The sequence below is a fragment of the Seriola lalandi genome, unplaced genomic scaffold, assembly GCF_002814215.2.
Source record: "Seriola lalandi dorsalis isolate HSWRI2012SDOR001 ecotype SW California unplaced genomic scaffold, Sedor1 jcf7180002054285, whole genome shotgun sequence".
Lineage (NCBI taxonomy): Eukaryota > Metazoa > Chordata > Actinopteri > Carangiformes > Carangidae > Seriola > Seriola lalandi.
Genome location: NW_019524838.1, coordinates 764,735 through 777,512, shown reverse-complemented (window position 1 = coordinate 777,512; position 12,778 = coordinate 764,735). Strand labels below are relative to the sequence as shown.

General features: G+C 39.5%; 1 protein-coding gene across 1 annotated transcript; it reads left to right on the top strand.

Annotated features, from left to right (window-relative positions):
* Window positions 1–4,179: 4,179 nt before the first annotated feature.
* mat1a (methionine adenosyltransferase 1A) lies at window positions 4,180–12,762 on the top strand. The gene is made up of 10 exons (XM_023405738.2): window positions 4,180–4,441; window positions 6,982–7,059; window positions 7,412–7,534; window positions 7,623–7,735; window positions 8,847–8,990; window positions 9,585–9,710; window positions 9,803–9,895; window positions 10,009–10,191; window positions 10,285–10,418; window positions 11,116–12,762. Exons 1-10 carry the CDS (start codon window positions 4,375–4,377, stop codon window positions 11,216–11,218), a joined length of 1,164 nt encoding a protein of 387 aa, XP_023261506.1. The 5' UTR covers window positions 4,180–4,374; the 3' UTR covers window positions 11,219–12,762.
* Window positions 12,763–12,778: the final 16 nt, after the last annotated feature.

Sequence of the window (12,778 nt, the reverse complement as noted above, 5' to 3'; positions counted from 1 at the left end):
AAGGAACCCCACCCCACCTGAAGCAACACAAAGGTCATCAGGCCTTTACCATTTTACTCATCTTTCACCTCCTTCATCTTCTGAGGGGCCCATGGTTAAGGATTTGAACTTTTAACTTTATCTAGAGCTTTCCCCCAGTTTCATAAATGCACCTCTTTACCCTTGACCCACCGAACTCATATAGAGAAGACCTGTAGAACGGCAGCAATAACCTTCATTTCAGAATATATGTTATGTATAGAATATAATTCCCCCCCTTTCCTATAAGATTATGTGGAGTGGTCACACAGCACTCTGTCTTGAGTTTCAAGCTTTTTAATATAGATCTAACTGGAAATCTGTCTGGTTGTTCTTTTATTATAATTTATTTGAGTGCAAATACATCTTCTTCTGAGTCAGTTATGAAACACAGAGGAGATCAGGCAGCAGATCGCTCCTCACAATTATTGTATCCTTGTTTATTAAACGGTATGGGCAGATACCCATACATTATACGTACAGTACAGCTCTCGTAGGTGTAACGTTATTGGAAACCAACATGAACAGTAACACCTACACAGAAAATCCAAACCACAAATTTGTTCAAATAGATGATGTTTCAGCCGTTTTAACCTGACAGTGATCACAATGGGATCAAAATGTGGTCTAGTTATTAAATACATTTCTTGTAAGGAGTGCATTCAGAATACTTCTTTTGTAAAACTATATCCAAGAAGAAGACAGAAAATTGGAAAACACTTGATGTGGATCAAAATTGGGTTTCAGAGCCACAATTTGATGAAAATAGTTCAAACAGAACACAGCTGAAAGATACTGATAGATATTCTGTAGGCAGGAGCTTATTTGCTTGGAAAACTAGTGGTTTCTCACAAATTTATATAAACTCTAATTACCTCCACCGAAGAAGGTTATGTTTTCACCTGAGTCTGTCTATTTGTCTGCAGGATTACGCAAAAAGTACTGAAACGATTTGCACCGAACATGATGGAGGGATGGGGCATGGGCCATAGAAGAACCCATTAAATGCAGATCCATATCACTTACTATGAATTTAGTTTTTCTGAAAATATCATGTTGTTTGATATTGGCCTTGGCAGGGGTCTCTGCACTCTGAGTGCCCTGCTAGTTTTATTTTAATTCAGGTCTTCCTTAAAAGTACAGCTAAATAGGAGAAGCTCGGTAAGACAACTATGTATTTGCTCTACAAAAGGAACAAAAGGAAGTTACATTCATTAATACTCAGTCACACAGAGTAGTTGGTGGAAATATTACTTGTCCTTGTTGTTTGCATTGTTTTTCTTGACGGTCTGACCTCCATGTGCGTGATAACTTGTGCACATAGAGGTCAGATGTTTCACCTCAAGACCCCGGTTGTCTCTGTTTCACTGTGTCGACCTCATGTAAAACACAGAGAGGGTACAAGTCAACAACTTACTAAATTAGCTTGTGTTCATTTTAGAATTTATTTATTTAAGATCCAAGCAGTCCCCAGCACACATTTACCCTCTTCATGTTGACACGTCAAAACTCTGATAGCCGTTATCTGTCAGCATAACCAGAACCATCTTGTTAGTGTTGAAAAAAATCCCTTTTCCTGGTCAGTCATTGACAGATTTTTAGAGGCAAACTGCACAAACTCAGAGAGAAGCCAGTCTTTCTCTTTTTCATATGGCTTGTGGTGTTTTGAGTGTGTTCATCCTCACACACAGACTCCTGTCAGGCCAAAACAAACAGAGGTGTATCTTCCAGAGGTCGCTCACCGTTGCCATCAGACTGGCTCTCTGCCCTCTTTGGCTTCGGGCAGGACATTCATGCCTCTTTAGTTTAATCTAGTTCATGTTGGTATTATTTAACTATCTCTGCCCCCTGCAGGCATTAGCTCTGTCACTTTTTGAAATATTGCAATATTTTTCATACAGTTCAACTGTTTAGATTTGGTCAAATTTCCATTCCTATTTCTACTGGAACTGTTCACAATTACTTTTAGCATATCAGTTGTAACTGTTAAACCATTACCTGTAGCTAATTGTTTCAACTATTTTCCATTACCTTTAGCAAACCATTTAAACCACAGTTTTTATATCACTCCCAGCATGAAGCTTCTCCCTCTGCATGTGTGATTTGATTCTGCTGGCTTGTGGTAATTATCTTTAAGATAACAGCTGTTTCAAATTTTCACCCACTCCTCCAAACAACACAAAAACTTGATTGGCTGCGTAACATGTGTAAAGACATTATGTGCTGTGTGTATGTAGGACTGCAATTCAGCCAGAAATTCAATGTATCAGTTGTTTTTATTTTACACTTTATAATGTTGATTATTTCTTCACCATAAATTCTTGTTCCCTGTCTGTAAAAAAATAAGCTCCATCGACTAAAGGTCCACAAAAGTCCTGCAATTGCGTAGACTAACAGGCGTACTGTGCTTTTAAGAATACTCTGAAATACAAAAGGAAGTTGGTACATTGCCATTTCAGACTTTCCATAAAATTGGAAGGAAAAAAAAGTTGTACATTCACTGCTGACTGTGGCTCTATGTTTAATGTATATTGTGCTTTTTGGCTCGTTTTCTGGTCAAGTCTGCTTTAAATGAGGCTTAAAGTAGTCAGGAAGAGTGGTATTTTATTCACTACAGATAGCTAGTTAAAATTCTCCTCTCATTTCATGAGGCCAACTCAACACCAACTGAAATTAGAGCCAGATGAGAGAGAGTCGCAGAGAAAGGGTTTGTCCCTCTGCACTGTTTACGCTACAATAAAGAGAGATTTGTTTATCTCTCTCTGTCTGCAGAGCCTGTATACCAAATGAAAAGGTACAGAGTCAGTGTCTGTGTGTGGTTGACAGTCCCATTGTTACTCCAGGTGTATGTTTGTGCATGCACACACAGTATGTTTGTGTGTGTCTGCCTGTGAGCATCACTTGCACAGTCCCTGGTTTTCTGCAAAAAGACAGGCACCGTGATCACCTGAAAGGCCACGAGATATCTGAGAGATACATCTTCATTATTTGATCTTCTCTCAGCAAATGGCTCAAGATTTTTTGCAGTTGTGTACAAAGGCAACAGCCTGAGGCTGGGACTTGGATGGAAAACAGCATTTAGACAACAGGTGACTGTCTGCTCTAAACTTAATTACTGGCAGTGATGGAAAGTAACTCATTACATAGTACTGTACCGAATTACAAATTTGAAATACTTTTATTTTATTTTCATGCTACTTTAAACTTCTGTTGCTCTATCTTTCAGAGGAAAATATTGTACTTTTTACTCTATTACATTTATTTTAAAGTTGAACTTGTCAATTTCTTTGCATGTGAAGATTTCACTTTCAAAACACAGTGGTTGAAAATAACTAAGTACATTTATGCAAGTACTGGACATAAATTACTTCATTTGAGTTTTTCGATTTTATCCTACATAATAATATAGGTTCTTGACTGGATCTGCTTACTATATCTCACTATGAGAAATCAGCAAATTCTCACATTGTAACCATCAAATTTACTTAAACAGTTACTCCATTGAGAAAAAATAGTTCCTGTTTAATTTTCATTCAGTTGTCAAATTGTTACAGCTCTACCTATTTTATATTTATGCCATTGTTTTGGTTCCTTTGTGGTGCGTGTGCTTTGTGCACATGTCACACTGTTAAACAAACTAACTGCTCAGAACATGATGTAAACAGGAGTAATTGCATCATTTTAGCAGTTCACAACAACCACCTTTTTTCTCTCTCCCTCTGTCCATAGGTTGCCCAACCTGGCCAAGTCCCAGCAGACAGAGCTGTCCCACCGGTGTGATTGGGGGACCCCCCCCCCCCCCCCCCGCTTAAGATGTTCCTGCTCCCACCCAAGAAGCATCACACCCTAAAGTAAAGCTGTCAAAGCAGAGTTCATGACTATAAACACTCACTCCAGCATCATACTGTACACGAGGGGTTAACAAGCTGTTTCCATGAGCTGAAATGCCCTCCCATCACCCACCCCCCTGGAATGGACTGTCCCATGGATTCACATGACATATGAGTGTGTGTGTGTGTGTGTGTGTGTGTGTGTGTGTGTGCGTGCGTGCGTGCGTGCGTGCGTGCGTGTGTGTGTGTGAGAGAGTGACAGAGTGTGTATGTGTGTGTCTGTGTGTGCGTGTTCTCTTAGCCATATATATTGGGCCATGTGGACACAGACGTGGAGTTTTGTAGGATAGACTTTGTATTGGCTGCAGGGCTGCTTGCCCCCCTTTCTTCATTTCTCTCTTAAAGAGAACCAGCAGGAATATAAAGCAGCTTTCAGATCTCTCTGGACTGCTTGTTGGTGGGAACTGAGGAACCTTTTCTCTCTGTGTGTGCTGAGTCTTGCCGTGTACCTGGTCCTGTAGCAAAAATGAGCGACCTGCTGGACGATGGCTCTTTCATGTTCACGTCGGAGTCCGTAGGAGAGGGACATCCAGGTGAGTCAACTTTAGCTACCTGTGTGTGTGAACTTCAGGTCACACTGAGTGAAGTGTATTAAAGTGTGTACTTCAAGACATTTCACAATATGTCATCAACAATTCCAAAATGCCCAACACATACAATTTCTAAAATTTATCTGTACTGTTTTCTCACCTGTTCACTGAACAATAGATTTAACACTTCATGCTAAAACACTGATGTGCATATGAATAAATTCTATTGAAGTTGGGGCTATATGTCCAAAATAACTCCACAGTGCTACGTATTTACCCTCCAAGCATGGTTGGTATTCCATTCACAGCAACATGTGCTTACTGCCCCTCACTCTCACTCTCACTTATGGGCAGCAGGAGGTGTGTGTGTGTGTGTGTGTGTGTGTGTGTGTGTGTGTGTGTGTGTGTGTGTGTGTGTGTGTGTGTGACAGGTTGGTGTTAGGTTGCATGCTGAGGAAAGAGTGAGACATGTAGACTACATGCTGGCTCTCGGACGCAAGTTTCATGTTGACATTAGTGTGTGAAATGGGGATAATCAAAGACCTGTCAATCCAAACTGCTGTCACACAACAATCTTGTGTTTCAGCCTTAACCCAAACTAAAATGACCTTTCACAGTTTCTCTGTGGATTGCCATTTGTCTGAGAAGGGAGAACGAGAATTTTCATTTAATGAGAAAGTTCAGAAGAGATTAGTTCTTGTTTGTAGTGTTTTATATGGCTTGTCTCTGAAGTCCAAAAATGTATAATCCCATGCTGGCAACACTTTACTTTAAGTGCCTCAATTTAGCATTTATAAGCAATATATAAACATTTAATATTATTTAATAATAGTATATTATAATTTAAATTATAGTGTGTTGTAAACCATTTAATGAATGTTTGTATGCTGTTTTTAACGCTAAACAGTGGGACTTAAAGTAAAGCGATACCCAGATGTTCGATACACACCTGAGAGCTCATCTCACTTATACCCTGATGATAAAAGTTTAAACATACTCTACTCTCTACACCGCTGCTTTTAGACCCACCCCACCACCCACCACCACCTCCTGTCAATGTGTTGTAATCCTTTCAAATATGTAACCTTACAAAGTCCCCTGTGCTAAATCAATAATCAGTAAATGCAACGGAGTCAACCAGTTGTGGAGCTTCACAGATAATGACAGAACGTGATGACTGTGGGCCACCAGTGTTATGTAAAACCACAGTGGTAGAAAATAAATGACACTGATTTGGAATCAGAGAAATTGAGCTCGAATTTGAATTAAAATTGAAAAAAACTGATTTTTAAAGAAAAGGTTTGATACATGGCAAAAAGTGAATTTTCTTGTAGCTAAAGATCATATCTCTTATATTATTTAAACATTACTAAAACACAAATAACTCATAAAGAGGAGGGAACATATTAAAAAAAATGAAAGAAAGATCTAGTTACCAGTGAAAACAAATACAAGGAGAAATGCAAACCCATGTGATTGTCAAGATCTGAAATGGCTATTTTAATATGAATCCAGAAAACCATCTTTTAAAATAGATTGTAATGTGTGTCATCTTAAGTGCATGTTATAAAAATAATGCTGTGAAGAAAAGCAGATGGCTGAATTTTCCAGAAAACATGATCAACAGTAACAATAATATTTTTGTTCCTTTTAGTTTCTTACTAATAGTCCACATGGGATTTCTTATACTTGCAGAGGGCGAAGCTGCCAGTCTAGATGAACTTTTCCCACGTCACTGTGTGTGTATATTTATCTTTTGACAATTTCACCGTTCAGTAGAACATTTCTCTTTAAAGAAACTCTTGATATTGGATTCTGTATTTGCTTAGTATTAAATAACAGCGCAGCCTATTTGAAGCCAAATATTCTCATTATAAAATTCATAGCTTTTAAACTGTCCTTACTCTGCACATTCACAGACGTGTGTGGCCTTGACAGAAGGCTACAGGACACACCTTTTGATTTGATAAGATACTTTGAGGTCTGGGCTGTTCCCACAGATAGTGGCCATTTTTTCTGGGAACAAAGTCAGGCCTGTCACAAAGATATGTAGTCCTACACCTGTAGTCTGTAAAGCAAATATGAAAACTATTTTATACCAATCATCCTCTCCTCTGTGTCCTGCAGTCAATGCAACCAGATGTTGATGTTGTTTCTGATGTAACTCGTGTATTGCATTGCTTCAGCAGGATGACTGAGAGAGATGAATGGAGTGTTTTGTGAGGCATTGTCCGGCTGCTGCACTCAAATCCAACTGATGCAACTAAAATCCAACACTCTTCCTGTTTGAAATGTTAGCATGTAATATTTCAGAGAGGCATTTGTAAACTTGGCCACCTAAGCTCACATCTTTTATTGTTAATATTATGCAAAACCTAAATTAATAAAGCTACAATATATACTTTTTTCTGTCATTTAAACACAGGGATTCCTGCCACAAAAATTCACAAATAAACAAAAATCTCACAATTACAAATTCAAATCGCCCGATCTCTATGTTCTGACTTTAAACCTTTAGTGTAATGTTTGTTGCCTCTTCACAGACAAAATTTGTGACCAGATCAGCGATGCTGTCCTGGATGCTCACCTGAACCAGGACCCAGATGCCAAAGTGGCCTGTGGTGAGTAAAATAGAATTCAGAGAGTTAATGTCATTGCTTGGAGCACAGAGACACAGAGAGAGAGGTTTATGTCAGTATCATCTCATGTGGATCACACATAGAGTATAAACAAATTGGCCCACTGGCCTGAATCTCACCTGGAATTTAAGTCATCAGCATTGTTGAGATTATTTATTGTATTTCAATACTGACCTCTGAAGTCACAAGATGACTGCTTTCAAGCTTAACCCTGTGAACTTGCTGATAACAGCAATCAGGCTGAAGTCTAGAGGTAGAAATGTGTCCAAAGATTTTGTGAGATCACAGGATATTGAAAATCACTACATGTGTAATGTGTTGATCGTATTGACAGAGACGGTGTGTAAGACTGGCATGGTGTTGCTCTGTGGAGAGATCACATCTCGGGCCAACGTGGACTACCAGAAGGTGGTCAGAGACACCATCAAACACATCGGCTACGACAACTCCGACAAAGGTGCGAAAATGACACGGAAAAGGGCAAAAATATAGATAATGTGGGCGCTGTGTTGTCAGCTTTTCTCTCATTTGTTTTCCTTCTGTAGGCTTCGACTATAAGACGTGTAATGTGCTGGTGGCTCTGGAGCAGCAGAGTCCGGACATTGCTCAGGGGGTCCATGTTGACAGACAGGAGGAGGACATTGGAGCGGGAGACCAGGTACGACTGTTGCAACAGGTTAATGTGTCCTTGGGCTCTTGTTGACCAGAACGCTGGGTGATAGTGGCAAAAATCAAATATTACAGTTTGTTTGACTCACTCCTACAGATGCAGATCTTAGACAACAGTTGGTGAAACGAATGTTGGTGTTTTACGTTTTTTATTTGCAAAACCTCAAGCGTGCAGGTAATTGTTAGAAATGTGGACAAGCAGCACCACACATTTGTTCATTTCATTTCACTGCTAGAAATTCAGCAGTGTTATAAGAAGTTTGCAAATCTTTTATTTAAGAAAATACTCCATCACAAGAAAAAATGTCCTCTATTTAAAGAAAAGAAGTACAGTCAGCTAAATGTACTTAAGAACTCATTCTGCAGGAAAATGTATGACAACATTAGACTGTTGATACTGATGCATCTAAGTGTTGGAGGTGGAGTTAGTTTTAACTACATAACATACAGTTAGTCCACAGGTTCCCAACACAGGAGCCAGGCCCAATCTTAATGTCACAAGACAAATCTGACGGTTCGTGAGATGATTAATGAGGCGTGAAAAGAAGAAAGAATGAAATTCTGCTACACAAACCTAGTTTTGGACTTTTCTCTGATCTTTGCTGTGAAATACTGGATAACTGTATCTCTATGGTCTTCAAACAGTTACTGAAATGAAAGCACCTGAAGAGTTTAGAGGTGAAATCTCTCTTTGATGGAACTTCTAACAACTCATAGACATCTGAAACATGACAAGAGGCCTCGGCCAGCGCTGTTTTTTTTAAATAAGGGATCACAAGACAAAAGGGTTGGAAACCACTGGTTTAAACTGACACAATGGCCGTGCTTTATGTAAAAATTTAATCTGTAAAGTAACTACAGCAACTACTAAAAAGTACAATATGTCTCACTGAAAGTAGAATTATTAAGTTGCATGAAGCGGAAATACAAGAACCTCAACACTTACTTAAATACAATACTTGAGTAAATGTGTTTAGTTACATTCCACCACTGACATTTAAGTCAAGTTAAAATTCAATTTAAAAAAAGTCAACAATTTAAGAAAGCCAACAAATCTCTCTCTCTCTCTCTCTCTCTCTCTCTCTCTCTCTCCTCTGCAGGGCCTGATGTTCGGCTATGCCACAGATGAGACGGAGGAGTGCATGCCTCTCACCATCGTCTTGGCCCACAAACTCAACGCAAAGATGGCCGAACTCAGACGCACCGGCATCATCCCCTGGCTGCGTCCTGACTCTAAAACACAGGTGAGGCTACATTATTTATTGTATTACAACACATGCAAGACTCAAAGAGAAACAGAAACACTACAGCAGTCATTGTGTGAATTAGTTTATTGTTTCTAATCTGGGTGTCTTCCAAGAGATTTATTTTGGTGCCAGTAGACAAAATCGGATCAACAGTGGCTACTGCAAGTATTTAAGATAAAGCTGTCTGTGTTGAAATAATAGACTTTTGACTGATTTAGAGGCAGTTAGCCACTAACACAAAGAGTCTAAACTTTTTGTCCCATGTCTAAGCAAGAGAGAGTAGTTCAGATTTCAGGTATTTGAACATAGAGCTTTAGATTTATCTCAGATTTGACTGAGTAAACTTCAAAGCAGCAAAGTATTAATGAATTAACAAAGCGACAATCGAATTATCTCAACGGCAGAAACTACAGGGGCACTTAGAGAGCACAGGGACAGCAGCGGTCCCAGCAAAGTTCTTTCAGATATTACCGCCACTTTTTTTCTGGGATATTGAAGGATATCAGCCCAAAACTTCAGTCATAGTTTTAGGTGAGGGTCTGCACAAGAAAACAGATACAATTACATCTATCGTCTATGTCTGCCCCACAGGTGACAGTACATTATGACCAGAGGGACGGAGCTGTCGTCCCCAAGAGAGTTCACACCATCGTGATCTCTGTCCAGCATGATGACCACATCTCTCTGGAGGAACAGAAGAAGGTCCTAAAGGAGAAGGTACAGCCTCAAACACACCTAACTGGGCTCTGACTAATGAATTCCTTAGGAAGTCATATCTTTGGTTCTTAATGTTGCATTGATTCTGTCAGGTGATCTACACCGTGGTTCCTGCTAGATATTTGGATGACAAGACCATCTACCACCTCCAGCCAAGCGGTCGTTTCGTCATTGGAGGACCCCAGGTGATCATCACGCTCAAGTTGTTCATTTCAACTGGAAACAAATTGTACAAAAAAATTTAAAAAAAATAAAAAGTCACCTCTGATTTTTTTTTTTTTTTTTTTCACCCCATCAGGGTGATGCTGGTGTGACAGGCAGGAAGATCATTGTAGACACATACGGAGGTTGGGGAGCTCACGGTGGCGGAGCTTTCTCTGGCAAAGACTTCTCAAAGGTCGACCGCTCGGCTGCCTACGCGGCTCGCTGGGTGGCCAAATCTCTGGTCAAAGCCAAACTGTGCAGGAGAGTTCTGGTTCAGGTGAGTGTATGGCTTCAGTCAATGACCAGCGTTTGATGCATAAATATGTGCAGATGAAAAACATCTCTATCTATCTGTCTGGGTGTGTTCCAGGTGTCTTATGCTATTGGAGTGGCCCAGCCTCTGTCTATCTCCTTGTTCACCTACGGTTCCTCTGAGAAAACAGAGACAGAGCTGCTGCAGATTGTCAACAAGAACTTTGATCTGCGGCCAGGAGTCATTGTCAGGTAAACACATAAATACGACCTTTGTATTCTTCATATGCAAAACAACACAAGACTCCTTTGTTTAAAGCCACTGTTGGTGATTTTTAAGTGAATGTAGCATCTTTAAAATTATTCTGATGGCGAAAATCGAAAAAATAGAGTTGAAATGATTCATCCGTTAGTCAATGGAAAGAAAATTAATTGGCAACTTCTTTGAGAAGTGATTCATCATTTCAGTCATTTCTCAAGCAAAATTGCCAAATTTTTTCCGGTTCCAGCTTCCAAAATATCAGCATTTACTGCTTGTTTACATCAAATAGTGTAGTAGTGTAGCCTGTGAAAATTGGTGCAGTCTATGTGCTGCTGTCTTCTGTCTTTTTTGAAACCACTAGGAGGCACCAGAGTTGGACAATTTCAAATTGTACACTTAGGGGTTTTAAGATAGCAGCCCATTAACTGTCTTTGTATCCATTTACATTTCCCTCCGTTCTTTGCAATGAAGGCTGCATGTGATTGTCAAACAAATGTATTATTTATTATGAAATATATTTCATATGGACAAGTACATAGCAGGAATCACATTTAGGGGTTTAAATTTTCCTGCGAATGGTTTTGACTGCAGATGTGAAACTGATTAGAAATGTGCCGAATGAATGAATAATGTACTTACTGTCCTTCCTCACCTGTGATGATACATTCCTTCTGTATCCTCCCCTAGGGAACTGAACCTGAAGAGGCCAATCTACCAGAAAACAGCGTCCTATGGCCACTTCGGCCGAGCAGAGTTTACTTGGGAGATGCCCAAAAAGCTGGTCTTCTAAATACTCCACCTGCTTGTCCTGATCGATAACTCTTCGTGGGCTACAACTGCCAACTCCAGCCACTGATAGGACATGTTTTAATAGGACGAACTAAAGCCAAAGTTAGGGATAAGTCAGCTTTAAAGAGGTGACAAGATAATTATGAGAGTGGTTGTAGCCAGTGGACGTAAAAATGGGACATTCTCCCAATAAGAAGAGAGGCCTTACAGAGGACATCTCAGTAACCAATCCTTTTCTAGCCCACAAAACATCCAATTATTGGTGCTTTAGAAATGTAGGAATTATCATTAGTCAAAGCTCTTCCCTGGTTATGTAAAGGAACGGCACAGCAAATAAACTACTCTGAAAATAAATACTTATACACCTCTACAAGCAGGGTGTTTTATCTCAGAGCTGTGAACGTTCCTTTATGATGTACAGGAACAACCTCAGTGCTTGATTTTCAAAAGGTGCTATTGGCAACAGCAAGTATTTCGTCAGTGACCATCATATGAATGTCAGAAGTGTAATTATTGCTCAACCAAAAGCTTGGCATTAGGAGAAAATTTAATCTTTTTGTCATGACTGTAAAATGCTTTTTCTAAGTCTTATTTTGTAACATGTGCAACAGGAAGCTGTTTGCACTGTTACAATCACCACTGTACAAGATGACAGGTCACATGGGGGAGAGCTTTTACCTCTTAAGCATAAAATATGTTACAATGAATCAAATGTAAAATAGCCATGCAGTCTTATGTTTCCATACTTCTTTTCTCTCCTTTCAGCTCGGCTTTCTTTTAATATCAACTTGCTTTTATTGCTGCTCAGCTCACCTGCTGGCTGATTTGTATCTTCATGTGTCTGTTTTATATTTTTACCTGCAGGCCTGCTGCTGTGACTGAGTCTGTAAATGTGATTCATTTTAGCAAATAACTAGAAGTCTGAACTCTGACTCTCACTCTTAGCAGTGAGCATTTAGTGGACCACTGATGTCTTACAATCGCTGCATTTTGTTTTAAGCCTGTGCTGTATCTAAGTTAATATCTGACAGAGTACCTTGATGCAGATGCAGATCTCCTCTCATTTCCCCTTTATATCATGGAGATGTTTTGCCAATTTCTTACTCAATGTGAAGTTTGCTCTACCCAAAAACAACTTGGACTGATGTCTAGTTACACTGCAGCCCTATACAGCAGGCCAAGATTGTCTCCATGGATTTAGAGGGAAACAGGGAGCGTTTATTAATATATTTCTCACAGGGCATTTAGAAAATTGAATTTTAAGTCAGCTTTCGTCATTGCTTAATCACAAAGTATTCAATATAAATCTCCCCCTCTGAACCACTTCTGAGGGGATTGAGGAAGTGTTAACAGTGCTCCCCTTAAAATGTCACATCTGTTTAGGTTTAGGACTTTTGTGGTGACAACCCGTGCTTTCCTCTACAGCAAACATTGTTTTTGTAAGAGAGGTTTTCCTCTATTTAATGTGTTGATCTGTTTGTTGGCAGAGAAACTGGACAATGTAAATAATTAAACAATGAAAGAAAATTAAAGATATAAACAGTTGTCTGACCTTTTTCAT

Bases quoted from the DNA above. Each gene is read 5' to 3' on its own strand.
- mat1a (XM_023405738.2), top strand. From the start codon at position 4,375: ATGAGCGACCTGCTGGACGATGGCTCTTTCATGTTCACGTCGGAGTCC. The intron at 7,736-8,846 runs GTACGACTGTTG...TCTCCTCTGCAG, and splicing joins ACATTGGAGCGGGAGACCAG to GGCCTGATGTTCGGCTATGC. The intron at 9,711-9,802 runs GTACAGCCTCAA...TGATTCTGTCAG, and splicing joins AGAAGGTCCTAAAGGAGAAG to GTGATCTACACCGTGGTTCC.